The sequence below is a fragment of the Halichoerus grypus genome, chromosome 1 (genome assembly GCF_964656455.1).
Source record: "Halichoerus grypus chromosome 1, mHalGry1.hap1.1, whole genome shotgun sequence".
Lineage (NCBI taxonomy): Eukaryota > Metazoa > Chordata > Mammalia > Carnivora > Phocidae > Halichoerus > Halichoerus grypus.
Genome location: NC_135712.1, coordinates 47,449,139 through 47,473,384, shown reverse-complemented (window position 1 = coordinate 47,473,384; position 24,246 = coordinate 47,449,139). Strand labels below are relative to the sequence as shown.

General features: G+C 37.2%; 1 protein-coding gene across 1 annotated transcript in view; it reads left to right on the top strand.

Moving 5' to 3' along the window:
* The window catches only part of TOMM70 (translocase of outer mitochondrial membrane 70), a 36,507-nt gene extending 28,732 nt beyond the window's left edge, over positions 1 to 7,775 (top strand). Inside the window, exons 10-12 of the mRNA XM_036109697.2 lie at positions 2,662 to 2,759; positions 3,326 to 3,448; positions 5,679 to 7,775. Coding sequence (XP_035965590.1) covers positions 2,662 to 2,759; positions 3,326 to 3,448; positions 5,679 to 5,832 — 375 coding nt within the window. The 3' untranslated portion in view covers positions 5,833 to 7,775. The remainder of the gene's footprint in view (positions 1 to 2,661; positions 2,760 to 3,325; positions 3,449 to 5,678) is intronic.
* The last annotated feature ends 16,471 nt before the right edge of the window (positions 7,776 to 24,246 follow it).

The following is a 24,246-nucleotide window of genomic DNA, read 5'->3' as shown; positions in this document are numbered from 1 at the left end:
ATTTCAGTATGGAAATTAAAAAACAGTGCTTCCCTGGTTGCAGCTTCTGTGAACACAAATGGCTTTGTTCCTGTTACGATTCTCCTGCCTCCAAAATGGTCTTTTGAATCACCTTAGGAGTGACTCCTGTGTTAATACAGTTTGAAAACCCTGGCACTAAACTCAACGTGGGGAAGCTAAAGTTGAGCATTTCCCTCAAGTGTTCATTTGGATTGGATTTGCAGAAGTTAATTACCTTAGGAAAATTTACTCTGTGCAATTGGTGGGAAGAATGTCATGGAAAGGTTTTTCTTCCTATTTAGATCACTGTCCTTTTGACAGCTCATTTTAATTTCTCTGTGGTTTGCCAAATCCTGAACCTTTCCTTGCTTTAGGATTGAAAGTGTGGAAAGTAGAATGTACACTTAAAAATTATTTTCACTTTTTAATTGTAATCTAAAGTCTTTGAAAACTTACTAAGTTTAAGTCATCCATTTAAATGAAAATGGTTAGCTTCTTATAGCCACAGTTAGACTTTTTTCTGTAAGTAAATGATCTCAGAATGACTGTTTTCTCTCTTAGTCTTTAAGTTGAAAGTTGCTTTTGGTATATTCATAAACCAGGTATCTCAGTACGCTGTATAGTATCTTCTCTTACTCTTTTTTATTCCAAAGAAATGTTTTCCCCCTACCCCAAACATCACAGAAATAAGAAACATTTAAAAATGACCATCTGGGGCGCCTGGGTGGCTCAGTTGGTTAAGCATCTGCCTTCGGCTCAGGTCCTGATCTCAGGGTCCTGGGATCAAGTTCCGCGTCAGGCTTCTTGCTCAGTAGGGAGCCTGCTTCTCCCTCTGCCTGCCACTCCCCCACTCCTACTCTCTTTCTCTCTGACAAATAAATAAAGTCTTTAAAAAATAAAACAAAATGACTATCTGGGGTAGACACCTACCTCCAAACCTTTCTGCAGGTTGTTTTGTTTTTAATTTCTTCCATGCATTCTTTGGCCAAGTTATAAGTACCACAGGGTATAACTTTTTTTTGAGAGGGATTATGATAAGATTGGTTTATGTTGGATCTGTTCTTTAGAAGTCCTAATATCAGGTCACCTGGGGGGCTCAGTCAGTTGAGCGTCTGACTCTTGATTTTGGCTCAGGTCATGAGATCAGGTCCTGTGTTGGGCTCCACACTCAGCGTGGAATTTGCTTGAGATTTTCTCTCTCCCTCTGCCCCTCCCCCTGCTCGTGCTTTCTCTTTCTCTCTAAAATAAAATCTTTTTTTCTTAAGAAGAAAAAAAGTCCTAATATCACTGCATTGTTAAGAATTGAGATTCTAGGGTATGAAGTACAACCCAGAAATTCTTTAAATTGAGTTTGAAATGATATATTTGTTTTAAAATTTCTAGACAGAATGGTGATAATAAAAAAATGAAACACTGGTGGCTGACTACACACTATTGTGAAAGCATGTGTGATATAAAATTTTACAGAATGCATAGAAGTTAAAATAGGACAAACACACATTATAATTATAGGACATTTTTATTGAATAAGTACACTTGGGTTTATGCATTATGTTTGATTAGGAACAAACCAGAAAGTGACAGCACCATCCTCATCACTGAAATGAAATTCAGAAGGGTTTTTTTTGGGCACAGATTTCTATAAGCAGCTAAAAGAGCAAAGGCCACTGAATAGCTTTTAAAGAAACTAATACTAGGTACAACCTCTTGAGAGCTTTTCTAATTGCATTTTTCCCTGTCACTGTGCTGCCTTCAGAATAGCTATGGCTTACTTGAGCTATCATCTTATCAGCACTAACGTTACTAGTCTAAAATTTCAATCCTTTGACCCCTCTTTTGATTTTTACTTCATGAAATATCTATATGTTACTTTATATACACACTAATAGTTAGATATAGTGTAACTTTTTTTTTTTTTTTAAAGATTTTATTTGTCTGAGAGAGAGAGAAAGAGCACAAACATAGGGAGCGGCAGGGAGAGGGAGAAGCAGGCTCCCCGCTGAGCAAGGAGCCCGATGGGGGACTCGATCCCAGGACCCTGGGATCATGACCTGAGTAGAAGGCAGACGCTTAACCGACTGAGCCACGCAGGCGTCCCAAGTGTAACTCTCAAGCTTGAGCTTAGATGCTGGCCAAGTCTCAAAGTTAGGTTCAGTGTGAACTGGTATCCATATAACCAAGTGTTCCATTTCTGCCATGGGATTTGCCCTAAAATAGTTGACTGTAGCTGCTTTTTTTTTTTCTTCTATCAACATTTTTAAGGAATGACTCTGATAACAGTTAACACATAACTGAATTTATTCTTCCAAATGAGTACTGTCTTTAAAATAAGTCCCTTATGACATATTATGATAAATTATGAATAAGTGACATGAGTGTACCTGTGAGAAACTGGTATTAGAACTGGCACCAAGAGTGGGACTTTCTCTGGTCTACACTGTACCAGATCATCTGCTATTGTATGTAACTACTTGACAAAAAGAAAGAACAGTTAAGATTTCATATTTACAACAATGCTTTATAAAAAAATAATAATTAAGTTGTAACATTTAAACTTGGTAATAATGGATAAGTTAAGTAAATTTTAATTAGTAAACAATATACTTTTAATTGCTTAGGTTGACAGTTACCTTAATATAACTGAAGTATCTCCTCACATAGGCATTAACAGATCAACAACAGTTTGGTAAAGCTGATGATATGTATGATAAATGTATTGATTTGGAACCAGATAATGCCACAACATATGTTCATAAAGGGTATGTATATTTATGGTTCTCTGTTTCTGTAAGAAACTGTATATCTTGCATGTAATAAGATGGATTTCTTCTGATCATTAAGAAAGGAAGGGGGGACTGTAATAGAAAGTATCAGTGAGTTAAGTGACAAATTTCTTAATGCTGTAGATGCTTCATTGTTAATATTTAAAATTTTATGTTTCATTCTTATACAGCAGTTGGTAAATATACTGTTTTCACTCTTTTAAAGATTTCAGTTCTGAACATCCTGTCAAATGTTAGCTATATCAAAATTAGTTTTTCCAGTCCTTATGTACTTATCATTTAAAAAAAAACTTTATACAAAGTAAAAAAGCTTTGCAGGGTAAGTTAGTAATAGAGTCTAGACCTTTGGACACTTTTTTCATAATAAGGATTTTGGACTATAAAACCAATATACAATTGAAAAAAATAATGCAAATCTGATTATGTACTGTTTTAGATTGTTTTTCCTTGTAAATTCATTTAGGGCAGAAATTGAGTTGTGTGCTTATATTCCTATTGATACTATGCCATAGTTACATCTGACTGCCTTGTTGCATTTGCAGTTTACTTCAGCTTCAGTGGAAGCAAGATCTGGATAGAGGTTTGGAGCTCATCAGCAAGGCTATTGAAATTGACAATAAATGTGATTTTGCATATGAAACCATGGGAACTATTGAAGTGCAAAGGTAACTTCTATAGTCTATTCTAAGGAAATTTAAGGCAGCTCCATAGATACTTATCTTTTCATTCTTCTCATTACAGAATATGTTATTGTCAGTATCCACTAAGTTCTTAGTATGTCATGCCTTTTGAAGGAAGCTTCCCTCAAAACTATACAACTTTGATTTGCCTTGTTTCATTTTTTTCCTTTTGCATTAGAAAGGAAAATTTGATCTTTCTCTAATACCTCTTGTGTGTTCTTTCCTCTTTCCACCTATATTATTTCTGTTGTAGGAAAAAATACCTGCAGTGTGCTTAGGCAGTGCAGTGCAGCATAAGGATTCCTGCCAGAATACAGGAAGATCTAGATCCTGCTACAAATAAGCAACCAGCCAAGTACCTGGACACGTTGAAACATCCCTGAGCCCATGAGTTTTCTTAAAAATCAGGGAGTTAGATAAGATTTTTTGCAACTCTTACTGCTCATAACCTCTTGTTTTGTGAAAATATTTATCCAGAGTTGCACTTGGGAGCCACCATTAACAGGTGACTACTGTTTATGCCATAGAATTTAGTGTCGTATACCATCTTAATATTCGCATTGCTGTCCATTTGAGTACTCTAGGCCAGGTACTGAACCTTGGGTATTTTTCCAAATTTTATTTCAAATGATCTTTACCCCAGTCCTTATAAAGGTAGGGATTATATGATCTTTAGTTTAACTGAAGAGTGTAGAAACTGATGCCCAAACTGGGTAACAAAGTTACATCACGATCCAGTAGTAGGAATAGGATATTAGCCCCTATATTTCACTGTTGCCAAATTAACTGACCTTGTTAGGAATCAATAGGGATTGTCTTAACTCCCTGTCACTCAGCCCCTCCTGGGTCCTCTCTTTGCCCCATAGTGGGCAGAATATATATAGGCTGATGAAATTTGTGACAATTACATGTAAATATTATTTATTTGCCAGTCTGTTAATGTGAATATTCTTGCACTAGGATAGGATGGGATTCTGGTTCTTAATCTTTTTTGAGGAAAGCTATAAAGTTATTTGTAGAGCCTGGGTTAAGAACGCTGATATGCATTTTGATGGGTTTTCTTGGTATATTAATTATACTTTAAGGAATCCATTCTAAATCCTGCCTTACAAATAAATGAATGAATGTAAATGAATAAGTGAAATTGCTCATTATCCTAGGATTTAGCCAATCTACTGTCTACCTAATAACCAAACATGAACTCTTAAAAGTTTTTTTTTTTAAAAAACAAGTCTTTCATGTAGCCATATATTGTGGTAGGAGGTTAAGTACAGTCACCCCAGAGGTCCGTTGTATTTCTTAAGAGTTTAACTGCATACATATAGTAGGAACTTTATAAATATTTATTGTAAGATTACAGGCATGTATGCATATATACATGGGTAAGACAACTTAAAACAGCTCTTGGTTCTTGGCAAGTATGTAAAGCCTAACCACATCTAGACTGTGAGAGGTAAATTATATTTTTTTTGACCAAGCATATTCATCTATTTACTCAAAAAACAGATACTAATTACCAGGCATTGTACTAGGATCTGGGAATGGAGAAGTGTCTATTAAGTAGTAAGAATATGAATATATATTCATCTGACTTGCACAGAATGACAATATGTCTGTGGGAAGACTGGGGACGGAAGGGGAAGATATTTTTCATGAGGATATTGTATTTGAACTGAGCCTTAGAACAGTGAGGGTTTGATTTAGAGTCAGGCAGAGATGCCATAAATCATCTGAGCATTATATGTAGGTAGGAGAGCCAGGGGCCCCGGGGAACCTGTGTAACTGGAGCGGAGGTGCATGGGGCGGGAGTATGGTGGTAAGAGATGAGGGGAAAGAAGAGGAGTTCACACAGATGTGAAGGTAAGGCCCCCGAATACCAGTAATGTTCTCTGAGGTTATGTCACTGCTTTCTAAAGGAGCCTTATGATGTAGTATAGAAACACAGAATTTAGGAACCAGACAGGATTATAATTTTAAGTAAGTCATTTAGTCTCACTGTTCTTATCTGTAAACAAAGACTACAAAAGGTATAAGTACATAGTATTTATAATAGTAGCTAATATTCATTGAGTGCTTCCTATGTGCTAGGCACGATTTTGTTTCTTATACAGTATAGAAGCATTTTTTTTGGAATCATAAAACTGGGTGGTCAGAAACTTTGTTGTATTCTGTGAAATGCTTGTTGGTTGTGAAACATTTAAAATTGTTCTTTTAGAGGAAACATGGAGAAAGCCATTGACATGTTCAACAAAGCTATTAACCTGGCCAAATCGGAAATGGAGATGGCTCATCTGTACTCACTCTGTGATGCTGCCCATGCCCAGACAGAAGTTGCAAAGAAATATGGATTAAAACCACCAACGTTATAAAATGGGGGGGGAGGGGACGGGGAGGAGAATGACCCTCTTTTTAGAAGTTTACTCCCTTTTCAACTGAACCCTAAAGACACTGTCATGAACTGTGTTGAATGGTGGAACTTAGTATTTGTTTGTGCTGTTGTCATTCGTTACATGTTTCATGTTTAGGTGTTGCGGGAGTGGCTGTTGAAGGAAGTTTGCAGTGTTGCAGCTTTTATTCCCTGTGCAACAAAAGCTTAGAACCTGTTAAAGGGATATTAAAGTTGCAGAGAGTACAGAAGATGATAATTGGCCATGCAAATAAAAACTTTGATTTGTTGATTTGACTTTTTTTTTTGGAGGTTGGTGGGTTATATTCTGGATGATTGTGTGTGTGTGTGTGTGTGTGTGTAACGTATTTTACAGCATGTTGGTTTTTAAATTAACATAGTAAGTGCTGTAAAATAGGTTTCTTTTGGATTCAATTAATCCCTTTTAGTTTTTTTGGGTTTTTTTTTTAGAAAACAAAACTTAAATGGGGACTTTGTTTTAAAGGCAGCAAAACAGACCCTTTAAACCACTGTCAGCATGCACAATGCCTCTGATTCTGCAGAAGGTTAGATTCAGTGGCAGCTTAAGCCTTTTGACCCCATTCAACTCCAATGGATAATGTACATTGTTCTTAAAAGTCCACAGCAGCTGGCTTTCATCAAATCACACCGAAGCAAAATACTCTGGTATATATGCTGGAAAACTGAAAATTTAATAGGAGAGTAACCAGGCAAGAGGTAAGATGAAATAGGAATGGGTTTGTAAATTGCCTGTGGCTATTTTCTCTATTAGGTACACTATTTAATAGTGTATTTTTGAAAGAAAATTCAGGTTGATTGTGTGTATAAAGATGAAGTGTGATGTGTGGGAATGTTTAATTAGCTTAAAATTTGTAGTGAAGAAAATGTGATTAAAGGTTCCAAAAGGATGTAAGTCTTGGAGCCAGAAGCATAGTATTTCCTGAGGTGGTTAAGTTTAGTGCTTTAACTATGGCTACATGTGCTTAAAGAATATTAAACCAGTATTTTCAAAGGTCCTGAGGAAATGTGGAATGCTTTTTAGTTTTGAGCTAACCTTGGTCTCTAGGGCCTGACTGCCCATGTCCAGGTCTTTACTTAGGAATACTAACAGATTTTTTTTCCCTTACTTTACTTTTTTACTTAGAAATCACTTTGGGTTTTGTTTTTCCAATTGTCACTTTTATAGACCATCCTTTTTGTTTATATGCTGGATTTTTCTGGTGGGAGAGGGGTTGTGTTCTTAAGGTATCTCTTGTTTTGAGATATTTGGGGCTGGGAAAGGTTTATTTAAGTCTGAGTATAATAAAAGAGCAAGCAAGCCTTCAGTTACACTTCTGGAAATGAAATCTAATCAAGTTTGCATTTTGGGGAGTAAAGGAGCATTGTACCCCTCTGTTAAGAGGGTGCTTTATCCTAGTGAAGTCAAAAAGGTTTTGTCTGCAAATGCTATCTTCTTAGAAACTATAAGAAATGACCCCTTCCAAAGTCAGAGTTTGGAAAATATTGAGGCGGCCTCTAGTGGGGACAATTTAAGATGGCTTGGATAACGGAAAAGTTTGAGAACTCTGCATTTTCTTAAATTATGTACCAACTATCATAACATACAGAAATGTTCTACATCTCTGAATAACCTCTGACTTAAAGTTTTTATTTGCATGGCTGTATTGACATTAACACTGGTATTTTCTTCTACTGCTCTCCCTTCCTACCCTTTGGGGTTGGGTAGAAAAACACGAAGGAAACTGAAGCATGTGCCATTCAATACTATCATTCCAAATCCTCATGGACTATTGCTTGTTCTGAAAAATATTTGAAACTGCACTGAAAGCTGCATCTGTCTGTATCTTTTCTTTTGTAAATGACCTCACATGTAAATTCACCAAATAAATATCACATTCAAGCTTTTCTATCTGTTCCTTAAATAAAAAGGTAGTTTATTCATTTATCATAGTACAGAGTAAAACCATAATCATTCTCTTGTGGGCTCAAACTAACTGAAAATAGGTCATGTTTAGTATATGAAGTAGAGTAAGTTTTTGGTGTGAATGGTGGAGCTCCCTGAGAACATTTGTCCTTCTTACTGGTGAAACAAAGCTCTAAGAAGAGCTAGCAGAGCCAGCTTCCTTTATTCCTACCTATACTTGCCTTACCCATGCTTGCATGGCAGCCTAGAAGTTTGCCAACCAGACCTGAGCCTTGAGACTAACATGATCTTCAAACTGGTTTCACCAATGAGTTTTGATCACAGTTTGCAACCACTCTGTAGCGTTTCAGAAGGGATGCCTGAAGTTATCTACCCTTTATTAATTGAGGTATAAATAGGGAATACATCCCAAAACAACAAGCAGCAGCTTTGGTTTTAAAACAGTTCAGACCGAATTTCAGGCCTCTGGAAACTCAAATTGTAGTTTAAACTGTCCCAGTACATCTCAGCTAACTGTCATCATCTTAAGGCTGTTTACAAACAGGAGGACCTCAGTATAGTTTAACAAAACAAGGAAACTTTTGAGTATAAAAGTAATAGTTAATTAAGACTGTCCTGGGTACACTGGGTTCTTTGCTATATTTATAAGGAAATAACATAGAAGGGGGAGCAATTAATCCTAACCTCAGTCCTCTGTAAAACTGATTTGTGAATAAAGTGACAGAACTTTAATAACTATTTTCAAGCCTTAACATACTGTGATAGAATGATATTGGTCCCCTGAAAGATACCCACATCTTGATCCCTGGAACCTGTGAATGTTAATTTACATAGCAAAAATGAACTTTGCACATTTGATTCAATTAAGATCTTGACATGGGAAGATTATGCTGGATTATCTGAGTGAGCCCCAAATGTAATCCCAAGTGTGCTTGTAAGAGAGAAATCGCAGAAGAGGATGTGATCACTGGGAGAGATTGGAGTGATACGGCCACAAGCCAAGGAATGCTGGCAGCCACCAGAAAACATATGACAAAGTACAACATCCATTCATGACAAAAACTCTCAACAAAGTAGGTTTAGAGGGAACATACCTCAACATAGTAAAAGCAATTTATGAGAAAACCTACAGCTAACATATTCAATGATGAAGAACTCAGACCTTTTCCTCAAAGATCAAGAACAAGACAAGGCTATCCACTCAATACTTCTGCGTGTCCAGCACAGTACTGGAGCCCTAGCCACAGCAAAAAGAAAAGACATCCAAATTGGAAAGAAGTAAAACTTCACCTTTCTGTGGATGGCACCATACTATATACAGAAAACCCTAAAGACTCCACTGAAAAACTACTAGAACTGATAAATGAATTCAATAAAATTGCGGGATACAAGATCAACATGCAGAAATGTTGCATTTCTATACACTAATAATAAAGTAGCAGAAAGAGAAATTAAGAAAACAGTCCCATTTACAATTGCATCAAAGAGAATAAAATAGCTAGGATTAACCTTAACCAAGTAGGTGAAAGACATGTACTCTGAAAACTATAAAACAATGATGAAACAAAATGGCACAAATAGATACTCCATGCTCATGGAATGGAAGAACCAATTTTGTTTAAAATGTGCATACTACCCAGGGCAGTCTACAGATTAAATGCAATGCCTATCAAAATACCAACATTTTTCACAGAAGTAGAACAAATAATTGTAAAATTTGTATGGAACCTAAAAAGACTGAATAGGCAGAGCAATCATAAGAACAAAACTGGAGGTGTATCACAATCCCAGATTTCAAATTACACTACACAGCTGTAGTAATCAAAACAGGATGGTACTGGCACAAAAACAGTCACATAGATCAATGGAACAGAAAAGAGAACCCAGAAATAAATCCACCCTTATATGGCCAATTAATCTACCATGAAGGAGGCGAAAGCATACAACACGGAAAAAATGGTCTCTTCAATAAATGGTGCTGAGGAAACTGGACAGCTACATGCAAAAGAATGAAACTGGACTACTTTCTTACGCCATACACGAAACTCAAAGTGGATTAAAGATGAGACCTGAATGTGAGACCTGAAACTGTAAAACTCACAGAAGAAAACAAGCAGTAATTTCTTGGTCATCGGCAATCACATTTTTCTAGATCTGTCTCTTCAGTCAAGGGAAACAAAAGCAAAATTAAACTATTGGGACTACATCAAAATAAAAAGCTTTTGCAGGGTGAAGGAAACCACAAAACAAAAAGGCAACCTACTAAGTAGGAGAAGAAATTCACAAATGATATATCCAATGGTTAAGTCCAAAAATAGACTTATACAACTCAACCCCTCAAAAACAAATAATCCACTTAAAATATGGGCAAAGGACCCGAACAGACATTTTTCCAACATACATACAGATAGCCAACAGACTCATGAAAAGATCTCAACATCACTAATCATCAGGGAAATGCAAATCAAAACCACAATGAGCTACCACCTCACACCTGTCAGAATGGCTAAAATCAAAATGAGGAAATCAAAAGTGTTGCCAAGGATGTGGAGAAGGAGTCATCCTGCCCTGTTGGGAATGCAAACTGGTGTAGGCACTGTGGAAAACAGTATGGAGTTTTTCTCAAAAAATTAGAATTACCATATAATACAGTAACTCCACTACTGGGTATTTACCAAAGAATACAAAAACACTAATTTGAAAAGATATGTGCACCTCTATGCTTATTGAAGCATTATTTACAATAGCCAAATTATGGAAGCATAATTTATTCATTGATAAATGAATAAAGAAAATGTATATATATACAGTGGAATATTACTAAGCCATAAAAGAATGAAAGCATGCCGTTTGCAACAACATGGATAGATCTAGAGGAACAACAAAGAAAAAAGAGACAAACCAAAAAGCAGACTCTTAATTATAGAGAAATAGTTGCCAAGGGGAAGGTGGGATTTGGGGGGCAGGGGGGGGGAAAAGATGGGTGAAATAGGTGAAGGGGATTAAGAGTATACTTATCATGATGAGCACTGAGTAATGTATAGAATTGTTGAATCACTGTATTTTTACACCTGAAAGTAACACTGTATGTTAACTATATTGGAATTAAAAAAAAAAAAAAGATGCAGTATATATATGTATATGGACGTGTATATATGTAATTCCACACAATGGACTATTACTCAGCCATAAAAAAAAAAAAATGAAATCTTGATATCTGCAACAGTATGGATAGACCTAGAGGACATAATGCTAAGTGAAATAAGAAACATAAATAGCATGATTTCTCATATGTGGAATTTAAGGAAAAAAGAGATAAATTAAAAAAAACTTATTTTTTTTAAAAGATTTTATCTGACAGAGACACAGAGAGAGAGGGAACACAAGCAGGGGTAGTGGGAGAAGGAGAAGCAGGCTTCCTGCGGAGCAGGGAGCCCGATGCGGGGCTCGATCCCAGGACTCTGGGATCATGACCCGAGCCGAAGGCGGACACTTAATGACTGAGCCACCCAGGCGGCCCCCCTCCCCCCAAAAAACATTCTTAAATAGAGAAAACAAACTGATGATTTCCAGAGGGGAGCTGGGTAATGGGATGAGTGAAATAAAAGGGATTAAGACTACATTTAGCTCGATGAGGACTGAAGTGTATAAAATTGCTGAATCACTACATTGCCATCTGAAACAATATAACACTATGTTAGTAAAGAAAAAGTTGAGATGCCTCTGCCAATAACATCAAAAGACACTATTTCCAAACATTTTTTTAAATTTTATTATTAATCACCATACATTACATCATTAGTTTTTGATGTAGTGTTCCATGATTCATTGTGTATAACACCCAGTGCTCCATTCAGTACGTACCCTCTTTAATACCCATCACCAGGCTAACCCATCCCCCCACGCTCCTCCCCTCTAGAACCCTCAGTTTGTTTCTCAGAGTCCCTAGTCTCTCATGGTTTGTCTCCCCCTCCGATTCCCCCCCCTTCATTTTTCCCTTCCTACTTTTTTTTTTAACATATTATGTATTATTTGTTTCAGAGGTACAGGTCTGTGATTCATTTGTCTTAACACAATTCACAGCACTCACCATGGCATATACCCTCTCCAATGTCTACCACCCAACCACCCCATCCCTCCCACCCCCACCACTTCTGCAACCCTCAGTTTGTTTCCTGAGATTAAGAATTCCTCATATCAATGAGATCATATGATATGTCTTTCTCTGATTGACTTATTTCGCTTACAAATATTGGGAAGATGTCAATGCTACCTAGAGCAATGTACACATTTAATGCAATCCCTATCAAAATACCATCCACTTTTTTCAAAGAAATGGAACAAATAATCCTAAAATTTGTATGGAACCAGAGAAGACCCCGAATAGCCAGAGGAATGTTGAAAGAAGCAAAGCTGGTGGCATCACAATTTCGGACTTCAAGCTCTATTACAAAGCTGTCATCATCAAGACAGTATGGTACTGGCACAAAAACAGACACATAGATCAATGGAACAGAATAGAGAGCCCAGAAATGGACCCTCAACTCTATGGTCAACTAATCTTCGACAAAGCAGGAAAGAATGTCCAATGGAAAAAAGACAGTTTCTTCAACAAATGGTGTTGGGAAAATTGGACAGCCACATGCAGAAGAAGGAAACTGGACCATTTCCTTACACCACACACAAAAATAGACTCAAAATGGTTGGAAGACCTAAATGTGAGACACGAGTCCATCAAAATCCTAAAGGAGAACACAGGCAGCAACCTCTTCGACCTCAGCCGCAGCAACTTCTTCCTAGAAACATCACCAAAGGCAAGGGAAGCAAGGGCAAAAATGAACTATTGGGACTTCATCAAGATTAAAAGCTTTTGTACAGCAAAGGAAACAGTCCACAAAACCAAAAGACAACCGACAGAATGGGAGAAGATATTTGCAAATGACATATCAGATAAAGGGCTAGTATCTAAAATCTATAAAGAACTTATCAAACTCAACACCCAAAGAACAAATGATCCAATCAAGAAATGGGTAAAAGACATGAACAGACATTTCTGCAAAGAAGACATCCAAATGGCCAACAGACACATGAAAAAGTGCTCAACATTGCTCGGCATCAGGGAAATCCAAATCAAAACCTCAATGAGATACCACCTCACACCAGTCAGAATGGCTAAAATTAACAAGTCAGGAAACGACAGATGTTGGCGGGGATGTGGAGAAAGGGGAACCCTCCTACACTGTTGGTGGGAATGCAAGCTGGTGCAGCCACTCTGGAAAACAGTATGAAGGTTCTAAAAATGTTGAAAATAGAGCTACCATATGACCCAGCAATTGCACTACTGGGTATTTACCCCAAAGATACAGATGTAGTGATCTGAAGGGGTACGTGCACCCCCCCCCGATGTTTATAGCAGCAATGTCCACAATAGCCAAACTATGGAAACAGCCAAGATGTCCATCAACAGATGAATGGATAAAGAAGATGTGGTATATACATACAATGGAATATTATGCAGCCATCAAAAAAAAAAAAAACCCCACAAAATCTTGCCATTTGCAATGACGTGGATGGAACTAGAGAGTATTATGCTATTTCCAAACATTTTTAAAAGTGTTAAAATTAGGCAATATGAAAATAACTACACTCTGGTTTATATTAAGGTGACACTGCACAGATTCTATTGGGGGTTGAAAGCTAGTATTCTTAGACCATTCTAGATGGTCTTCATGCTAGAGTTTATTCAAGGTCCTGCTAATCACTGGGACAGAAACGGCTGTGTTGCCTGGCCCCAACCAAAGGAGGGGAGGGAGTTAAAAGTGGGAACAGGCTAAGGACCAACATGACAACTGCCTTTCAGAGCTCAGTCAGCTTAATTTCTCCAGTTCTTTTGTTGGCACTGGAAGAAAACAGGACTCTGCAAGCGTCCTAGAGGCCATGGGAGGGCTCAACAGAGAAGGCTCACAGAGCAAATGTGGGGGAAGAAGACCATGACTAAAACAGACTCCTGGACATCATTTTGGAGGATGGAAGTTTAAAGTAAAGGGGACCAGAGAGAACAGGTGAGATTCTCTGCAGAGATGGCCCATCATCTAAATTATCAATGAACTGCTTTATTAAACCGTTGTACCCAATTTTATCTCAGAATGTCTGCTTTATGTCAAGAACTGTGAAGGATCTAAGATTTTACCAGTCTTGCAAACTATTTGCCATTCTTATAGTTTCACAAATGATGGCAAAAGACTTGAGATCCTAGGTCAGAGACAATGGACCTAATTACTTAAGAATGGCAAGCAACATGAGCTTCATGTTTGCTTTGCTTCCCTTGTACCCCAAATACTATGGAAATGACCTGAAGTATCTAGGTGGATGCTGCACAGGCAGTGGGATTGTGTCACAGATGAAAAACTGAGCTTAAGAAACCAAATCTTAATGGGCTGACTGCAAGCAAACATGCCTGACTTTGGCATCAGAGGAAAACATTTTTATTATACTGGTTTGTGAACAAGCCTGTCCTATTCTCCAGAAAGAGACAGTCTCTATCTTCCCAAATCGTTCACTATACAAACTTTTCTGAAAGGACAGTCTGGAAGAAAAGCTATCATTGCCTCTGTTCCTAGGACAGGCATAAACTTAAAGAGACTCACCAAGAAATGACTACCCATTTGTACATGTTTCTACCTTTTATTCATCTCAAGCTTAATCTTTCACCAATTACAGTGTCTGTCTTGGACAATAGCATGGTGCAGGGAAAAGTATTACTGGCCTCAGCATGAAGTGACCTAAGTTTTAACTAACAATGCTTTCCACTACCTGTGTGCTTTTAAGTAAATAATTGTCCTATCCAGCTCTAAATTATGTGAAGCTACACCATGTCCCAGATCTTACCCAATTAGAATCCCTTAGGGTAAATAAAAGATTGAAGAAAATGTAGAAGTCATTTAGCCAGAAAACTTGTACATATATTAGTGCAATCTGTAGGAATAAAGTCACTCCAATTCAGCATGTTTTTACTGAGCACCCATCACGGTGAGGACTAGCCACAAAAAGATGAACATAAAGGCTCCGAGGAGCTCCAAAACTAAGATGACAAAATTGGTGCCATAAAGCTCTATATAATGTGGTATGGAAACACACACGACAGTAATGAATTCTGCTAGTACTTGAGGGATAAATTGATTTAGGAAAAGAGCTTTCTAGAAAATGGGAAAAACCACCGGAATTTAAAAATAAAACCTAAGTAAAGACACATTATGAGTATGAGCTGAAAATAAGCCATCCAAGTTGAGTCCAGCAAGATGAAGCTGTTGTTTTTATTTTAACTGGTGAGAAGATGCCAATAGTGTAGCTGCATGTTTGAGAACCATCAGCATATATTTAACACTGCATATAGATGAGGTTACTTCAGGAGAAAATAAAAAGGGTTAAAAATAAAACTTCGGGAAACATTAACATCTAAGGGACAAACAAAGGTGGCAATGAAAAGTTGTCAGACCACTAACCACAGTAAGACCAAGGTCACAATGATGGTGTTAGGTTTCAGAGAGGTCAAATGGACAGGTCTACAAATAGATTATCAGTAATCTTTGCCAAAGAAGTGTCATTGGAATGGTGAGGGCAGACTCTGGCTACCAGGCTCTGAAAAGTAACTGAAAGGCAAGAATGGACTAGTGAGCAGAAATGACTCCTTTAAGAAATGGGGTGAAAAAAGTTCTAAACGAGGTGAATCCAAGGAGGTCCATGCCAAGACATAATTAAAATGGCAAAGGTTAGGGGCACTTGGATGGCTCAGTCGGTTAATTATCTGCCTTCAGCTCAGGTAACGATCCCAGGGTCCTGGGATTGAGCCCTAATTGGGCTCCTTGCTCAGCAGGGAGCCTGCTTCTTTCTCCCTCTCCCTCTGTTTGCCACTCCCCCTGTTTGTGCTATCTCTCTCTGTCAAATAAATAAATAAAATCTTTAAAAAATAAAATGGCAAAAGTTAAAGATTAAAAAAATTTTAGAAGCAGTAAAAGAGAAGCAAAAGTTAGATATAAGGGAAACCCCATAAGGCTATCAACTGATTTTTCAGCAGAAACTTAGCAGACCAGAAGGGAGTAGTATGATATATTCAAAGAGCTAAAGGGAAAAACCTACAACCAAGAATACTCCGCTAGGCAAGGTTATTATTCAGTATTGAAGGAGAGAGAGTTTCCTAAGCAAAAGTAAAAGGAGTTCATCACTACTAAACTGGCCTTACAAGAAATGTTAAAGGGACTTAAGTTGGCGGGGGGGGGGGGGGGGGGCGGGAAGGAGGCCACGGATAGAAAAGAAAATTATGAATAAAAAGATGTAAAATATGACAGCATACACATAAAATGTGGAGGAGGGAGTAAAAAAGTATGTGTTCAAACTTAAATGACCAACTTAATATTAGTTTGTTATATACTTAGGATCCTATATATGAACATCATGGTAACCACTAACCCAAAACCTGTAATATGCACAAAAATAAAGAGAAAGAAAGCCAAGCCTAACAGTACAGAAAGTCATCAATCACAAGAGAGCAAGAAAATAAAGAACTACAAAAACAACCAGAAACAACAAAATGGCAACAAGTACATACCTATCAATGAATACTTTAAATGTAAATGGTCTAAATGCTCCAATCAAAAGACACAGGGTGGGAGAATGGATGGAGAAAATAAAACCCATCTATATGCTGTCTACAAAAGACACTTCAGACCTAAAGACACATACAGACTGAAAATGAAAGGATAGAAAAAGATATACCATGCAAATAGAAGTGAAAAAAAGAAAGCCAGGGTAGCAATAGTTAGACAAAATAGACTAAAACAAAGACTATAACAAGAGAGGCACCTGGGTGGCTCAGCTGGTTAAGCATCTGCCTTTGGCTCAAATCATGATCCTAGGTCCTGTGATTGAGCCCCCTGTCGGGCTCCCTGCTTGGCAGGGAGCCTGCTTCTCCCTCTCCCTCTGTCCCCCTGCCCCGCCCCCCTGCTTGTGCATGCACACTCTAATAAATAAATAAAATCTTTAAAAAATAAAAATAAAGACTATAACAAGAGACAAGCTCACTACATAATGAAAAAGTGATCAATCCAACAAGAGGACATAACAATTGTAAATAATGTATGCACCCAACACTGACTGGAGTACCTAAATACATAAAGCAAATATTAAAAGATATAAAGGAAGAAAATGATAGTAATACAATAACAATAGGGGACTTTAACACCCTACTTGCATCAATGGATAGATCATCCAGGCAGAAAATCAATAAGGAAACTGTGTCTTTCAGTGACACATTAAACCAGATGGGCTTAACAGATATACACAGAACATCCCTCCCCCAAACAAAAGAATACACATTCTTTTCAAGTGCACCTGGAACATTCTCCAGGACAGATCATGTTAGGCCACAAAACAAATCTCAATAAATTTAAGACTAAAGGCATATCATACATTGTTTCCAACCACAACAGTATGAAACCAGAAAACAATCACAAGAAAAAAAAGAAAAATACAAACATGGAAGCCAAACAACATGCCACTACACAGCCAATGGGTTACAAAGAAAGAGGAAATCAAAAAACTACATGTAGACAAATGAAAATGAACATACAGTAGTCCAAAATCTTTGGGATGTAGCAAAAGCAGTTCTAAGAAAGAAATTTATAGCAATACAGGCTTACCTCAAGGAATAAGAAAAATCTCAAATTAACAATCTAAACTTACACCTAAAAGAACTAGAAAAAGAAAATCAAAACCCAAGATTAGTAGAAGGAAGGAAATAATACAGATCAGAGCAGAAACAAATGAAATAGACTGGAAAAAAAAAAAGAAAAAATCCATGAAATCAAGTCAGTTCTTTGAAAAAATAAAACTGCTAAACCTTCAACCAGACTCAAAAAAAGAGAAGACAAAAATAAAATTGGAAATGAAAGAGAAGTAACAGTCAACACCACAGAAATATAAAGGACGACAATGTTACAAAATATTACATGCCCACAAACTGGACAACCTAGAAGAAATGGGTAAATTCCTAGAAACATATAGTCTTCAAAAACTGAATCAGAAAGAAACAGAAAATCTGAACAGACCAATTACTAGTAATGAAACTGAATTGGTAATAAAACTCCTAACAAAGTCCAGGACCAGATGGATTCACATGTGAATTCTACCAAACATTTAAAGAAGAGATAATACCTATTCTCTTGGGACACCTGGGTGGCTCAGTCGGTTAAGCGTCTGCCTTCAGCTGAGGTCATGATCCCAGAGTTCTGGGATCAAGTCCCGCATCAGGATCCTTGCACAGCAGAGAGCTGCTTCTCCCTCTGCCTGCCACTCCCCCTGCTTGTGTGCTCTCTCGCTCTCTGACAAATAAAATCTAAAAAAAAAAAAACCTATTCTCTCAAACTATTCCAAAAAACAGAAGAAGGAGGAAAGCTTCCAAACATTCTACAAGGCCAACATTGCCTTGGTAACAAAACTAGACAAAGACACTACTAAGAAAGAAAATTACAGGCCAATATCTCTGATGAACATAGACGCAAAAGTCCTCAACAAAATATTAACAAACTGTATTCAACAATACATTAAAAGGATCATTCATTGCAATCAAGTGGGATTTGCTCCAGGGATGCAAGGATGGTTCCCTATTTGAAAATCAATCAACATGATAGGCCACATGAACAAAACGAAGGATAAGAATCATATGATCATATCAGATGCAGAAAAAGCATCTGACAAAATTAAACACCCATTCATGATACAAACTCTCAGCAAAGTGGGTTTTCAGGGAACATATCTCAACATAATAAAGGCCATTTGTGAAAAAAAAAAAAACAAAAAACCCTACAGCTGACATCTTATTCAATGGTGAAAAACTGGGATTTTTTCCTCTAAGATCAGGAACAAGACAAAGATATCCCATATTCTCACTGCTTTTATTCAACATAGTACTGGAAGTCCTAGCCACAGCAATCAGACAAGAAAAAGGAATAAAAGACATCCAAATTGGTAAGGAAGAAGTTAAAATGTCACTATTTGCAGATGACATACTATGCACTGGAAACCCTAAAGACTCCACCAAAAAAAAACCATTAGAATAATGAATACAAAAGTTACACAGAAATCAGCTGCATTTCTATACAGTAATAATGAAGTAGCAGAAAGAGAAATTATGAAAACAATACCATTTACAATTGCATGAAAAAGAATAAAATACCTAGGAATAAATTTAACCAAGGAGGTGAAAGACGGGTACTCTGAAAACTGTAAAAACTGATGAAAGAAACTGAAAATGGCACAAATGCAAAGACATTCCATGCTCAAGACTGGAAGAACCAATCTTGTTAAAATGTCCATACTACCCAAAGCAATCTACAGATTCAGTGCAATCCCTATTAAAATACCAACAGCATTTTTCACAGAACTAGAATACTACAATTTGTATAGAACCACAAAAGACCTTGAATAGCCAAAGCAACCTTGAAAAAGAACAAAGCTGAAGGTATTACAATCCCATATCTCAAAATGTATTAAAAAGCTGTAATAATCAAAACAATTTGGTACTGGCACCATTGATCAATGGAACAGAATAAACATCCCAGAAATAAAACCATGCTTATATGGTCGATTAATCAATGACAGAAGAAGCAAGAACATACACTGAGGAAAAGATAGTCTCTTCAATAAATAAATGGTGCTGGGAAAACTGGACAGCTACATGCAAAAGAATGAAACTGGACCACTTTCTTACACCATATACAAAAATAAAACTCAAAATGGATTAAAGACCTAAATGTGAGACCTGAAGCCACGAAGTCCTAGAAGAAAACACTGGCAGTAATTTCTGACATCAGCCATAGCAACATTTTCCTAGATCTGTCTCCTCAGTCAAGGGAAACAAAAGCAAAATTAAATTACTGAGACTACATCAAAATAAAAAGCTTTTGCACAGTGAAGGATACCACCAACAAAACAAAAAGGCAACCTACCGAATGGGAGAAGATATTCACAAATGATATATCTGATAAGGGGTAATATCCAAAATATATAAAGAACTTATACAACTCAACCCCCACAAAGCAAATAACCCAATTAAAAAATGGGCAAAGGGGGCGCCTGGGTGGCTCAGATGGTTAAGCGTCTGCCTTCGGCTCAGGTCATGATCCCAGGGTCCTGGGATCAAGTCCCACATCGGGCTCCCTGCTAGGCGGGGAGCCTGCTTCTCCCTCTGCCTCTGCCTCTCTCTCTCTCTCTCTCTGACTCTCATGAATAAATAAATAAAACATTAAAAAAAAAAAAAATGGGCAAAGGACCTGAAGAGACATTTTCCCAAAGACATACAGATAGCCAACATGAAAACATGTTCAAAATCACTAATCATCAGGAAAATGTAGACTGAAACCACAATGAGATATCGTCTTATACCTGTCAGATTGGTAGAATCAAGAAGACAAGACATAACAAGTGTTGGTGAAGATGTGGAGAAAAAGGGACACTTGTGTGCTATTGGTGGGAATGCAAATTAGTGCAGCCACTGTGAAAAATGGTATGGAGTTTCCTCAAAAAATTAAAAATAGAAAGCCCTTATAATCCAGTAATTCCATTATTGGGTACTTACCCCCCACCCCTCAAAAATACCCCATGAAAACATGAATTCAAAGTTACATGCACCTCTATGTTTATTGCAGCATTTACAATAACCAAAAAAATGGAAACAACCTAAGTGTTCATCCACAGACGACTGCATAAAGAAGATGTGAGCTATGTATACAAGGGAATATTAGTCAGCCATAAAATGGATGAGAGCTTACCATTTGTGACAACAATGGATGGACCTAGAGGGTATCATGCTAAATAAATCAGAGAAAGGTATTTGCCTTGATTTTACTTATATGTTGAGCCTAAAAAACAAATGAACAGATAAAGAAAAAGCAGAAAGAAACCACAGAGAACTGATGGTTGTGGGGTTTGGGAGAGCAAAATGGGTGAAAGCATAGGAGATACAGACTTCCACTTATGGAATGAATAAGTCATGAGGATGAAAGGTACAGTGTAGGGAATATAGTCATTGATATTATATCAGCATCATATGGCAACAGATGATTGCCACACTTGTGAGCACAGCATAACATATAGACTTATTGAATCACTATGTTGTACACCTGAACTAATGTAATATTGAGATAGACAAATTAATAATAATAAAAAGAAATGTGGTAAAAAAATAGGAACATTTTACAGGATGGTATGGTTTTAAGTGAGAAACTTTGAGAATCAATCTACAGACACAATAGTAATAACACGAACACAAAGGAACACATTTGTAGGGTTTTAAATATTTCAGGAAGAGCTAGGAATCACAACATTTAGAATATTACTACACCTTGCCCACCATGCTCCATTCTTCCAGATTCTTGTTCACTTAGTGAATTATGAACCAGCTATGAAGTAATTACTGAACAAGAAGTAATATCCTCACCTGTTTGAGTTCTGGTTATTTGATGGTAGATCTGGAGCTTAAGTTGTTTGTTGTTGTTGTTTTAAGTAATCTCTACAGCCAAGGTGGGGCTTGAACCCCAAGATCAAGAGTCACACATTTCACTGACCAAGCCAGCCAGGCGACCCCAGAGCTTAACTTCTTAATTCTTGATTTTAACAAACCTCTTTATCCTAAAGTGCATTCTCTCTTCCAATAACTAGCTTTTATTTATTCTTAAATCTTCGCTCAAGAAGAAATAGAGCCGAATGAAGATAATAATTTAACAAGAAATACGTAACTACAACACAAAAGTGGTTATAAGGCATAACGGAGAAAAGCCCATATGAAACCTGCTGCACTGGCAATATGTTTGGCCAGTGCATACATCACAGAACACACAGCTTTTCCTGGCTTCATCAGACCCGTTCACCATCAAAACACACCCCACCGCGCTTAGGAGGTAGCATAAAAGACTTAAAACTACTGCTAGTAGAGCAGAACATTGATCCTGAAACCTAAACTCTTGTCTAAACCCTTTTTCACTTGGTAGACTTTGCACAGACTTAACTTTTGGTGGCAGCAAGAAGTCCTTCCCTAAACATCCACTTGATGTTTAGTCCTTCCCTAAACATCCACTTGATGTCACAATCTAACAGTTTAAACCCTGTAATGTTAGTAATTTACTCATTTGCAACCAATGCAAAACCCATTATCTGTTAGCTCTCAACTTTAAATAGCTAGGCCAATGTTGAGTGACACTTTCATAACTACCTGCATATCCTGACTTATTTCAACAAAGGACATCATCACTGTAAGGGAGTCACTTCAATTAGTTAAATGTGCTGCCTTATTTGAACTGCAGGAGAAAGACTGCAACATGTAATAGCAAACTTCAAAGTATTATGCAAAAAGTATCACTGCCTAACTCAACAAAAAGTGAGGGATTACAGAGGAATGACCTTTGACCAAAACATTTTCATGGCCTTGAATGCAGTATTCTACTGTTTCAAGTGGACCAAATCCAGGGTTCATTTTGATCAGGTATCACTTTCTTAAAAGTGGAATCAGGGGGCATGTTACACATACTGTATGAGAATAAAATGATACATACTAATGTAGATGCCTACTTCATTCATTCATTTTATAGTCTTCGAATGCACCAGAAGGCAAGCTCACCCAATACAACAGCAAAAGGACAAGACAACATGCATTTAATGAAATACAAAAACAAGTTCTAGCATCCATGTGCTTTATCTGTTATAGGAATGCCACATAAAGGTAAAGTATCTTTCCTTCTATAGCTAGGATGGCTTATCCACTAGTTTTCAAACTATTCTGAGCTGTTCTTTGAAGGAAATACCATAAAGTGTTGTCTGGGGACTAAGGGAATCCAAGGCAGAGGGCTCCTAGGCTCGCCACACCCCCATCAGTCAGATCCTCAGATATAGGGTTTACTGCAAGATTATCTACCAAAAAATAGTTTCACACTAAAATTACTAAGTTTAAATATTTGTCTGTGGGCCTCTTAGGATACAGAGCAATGATTCTCAAAATACAGTCCATGGTTACCTAAAAGTTCTTCCATCATTTAAAAGGATCTGTGAGGTTTAAAGTATTTTTATAAAATACTAAGAAGTTATTTGGGAACTTCTAGTTGTGGCCAAGATGGAGTTACAGGGATCAGATTTACCTTCCCATCTGAAATAACTGAAAAAAAAAAAAAAAGAAAAAAGACCACATACGAAACTATTTTTCAGATACCAGTCCTCAGGACAGTGATCCAAGAGAAGGTAAACAAAAGAGGTGAATCCTCTAATTGCTCTAGCTTGAGTTTCCAGTTTGCAGCACAGGGAGTGAGAACACAGCTGGAGGTTAACAGTCTCCCTGAATTGAGGAGGCTAAGTTAGAAACCCTGGGAAGCCAAGATGGTAGGAGTTCACGGGGCAGAGGTATGGGAGAGGAGAGAGTTGCATACAGAGGAAGCTCAAGAGATCTGCAAAGGGCTATGCTCACATCTTCAGCTGAGTATTGATCAGCATATGGATATAAGGAAACTACCTAAAGCACGGGCAGGAACCACCTGACAGTGACAAAGAAAAGATAGCCACTGATATATCAGACAATGATAAAAAAAAAAACATACACCAAAACACAGAAACTAGCAAAAAGGAAATACACAGAAAATATACCAGGGCGGTGTGTAGCGGGGGGGGGGGGGGGGGGGGGGGGGGGGGGAGGACGAAAATAGTATCATTGTTGGGACAATTTCAAGCAACCTGATGTATATATAATTAGGGAAGGGTTCATAACACTTTAAGAAATCCTAGCTGATAAAGTTCTAAATTTGATGAAAATTATAAAACCAAGGATGCACAAATCACAAAGAACTCGTAAGCACAAGACACATGGAAAAAAAAAAAACTGCATTAAAGCACATCATAATCAAGTTCTATAAAATTAATGATGAAGAGAAAAATCTTAAAAGCACAGAGGAGAAACAGACATTACAGAGAGGGACAAAGGATAATAATGACAGTACACTTTGCCTCTGGAATCAAGCCAGAATACAGTGTAGCAGCATATTTAAAGTATTCAAAGGAAAGAAAAGGTGAATTCTATACTCAGTAAAAATATATTTTAAAAAATGAAAGCATAATAAAAACTTTTCAGATATACAAAAGCTGAAAGAATAAATCACCAGCAGACCTACGCTACCTAAAATGTTAAAGGAAGTGCTTCAAACAGAAAAACAAAGGATCTACTCTAATGAAAAGTACCAGAGATGGTAATATGTTGGCTACAAAAGATGTTTACTTGCTTTTTTTTTTTTTTACTTGTTTTTTAAGTATCTTTAAAAGATTACTGGGTGTTTAAAACAAAAACAGCAATGTATTGTGGGGTTCATACATATGCTGAAGTACAGTGTATGACAATACAAAGAAAGGAATAAAATGAAGTAT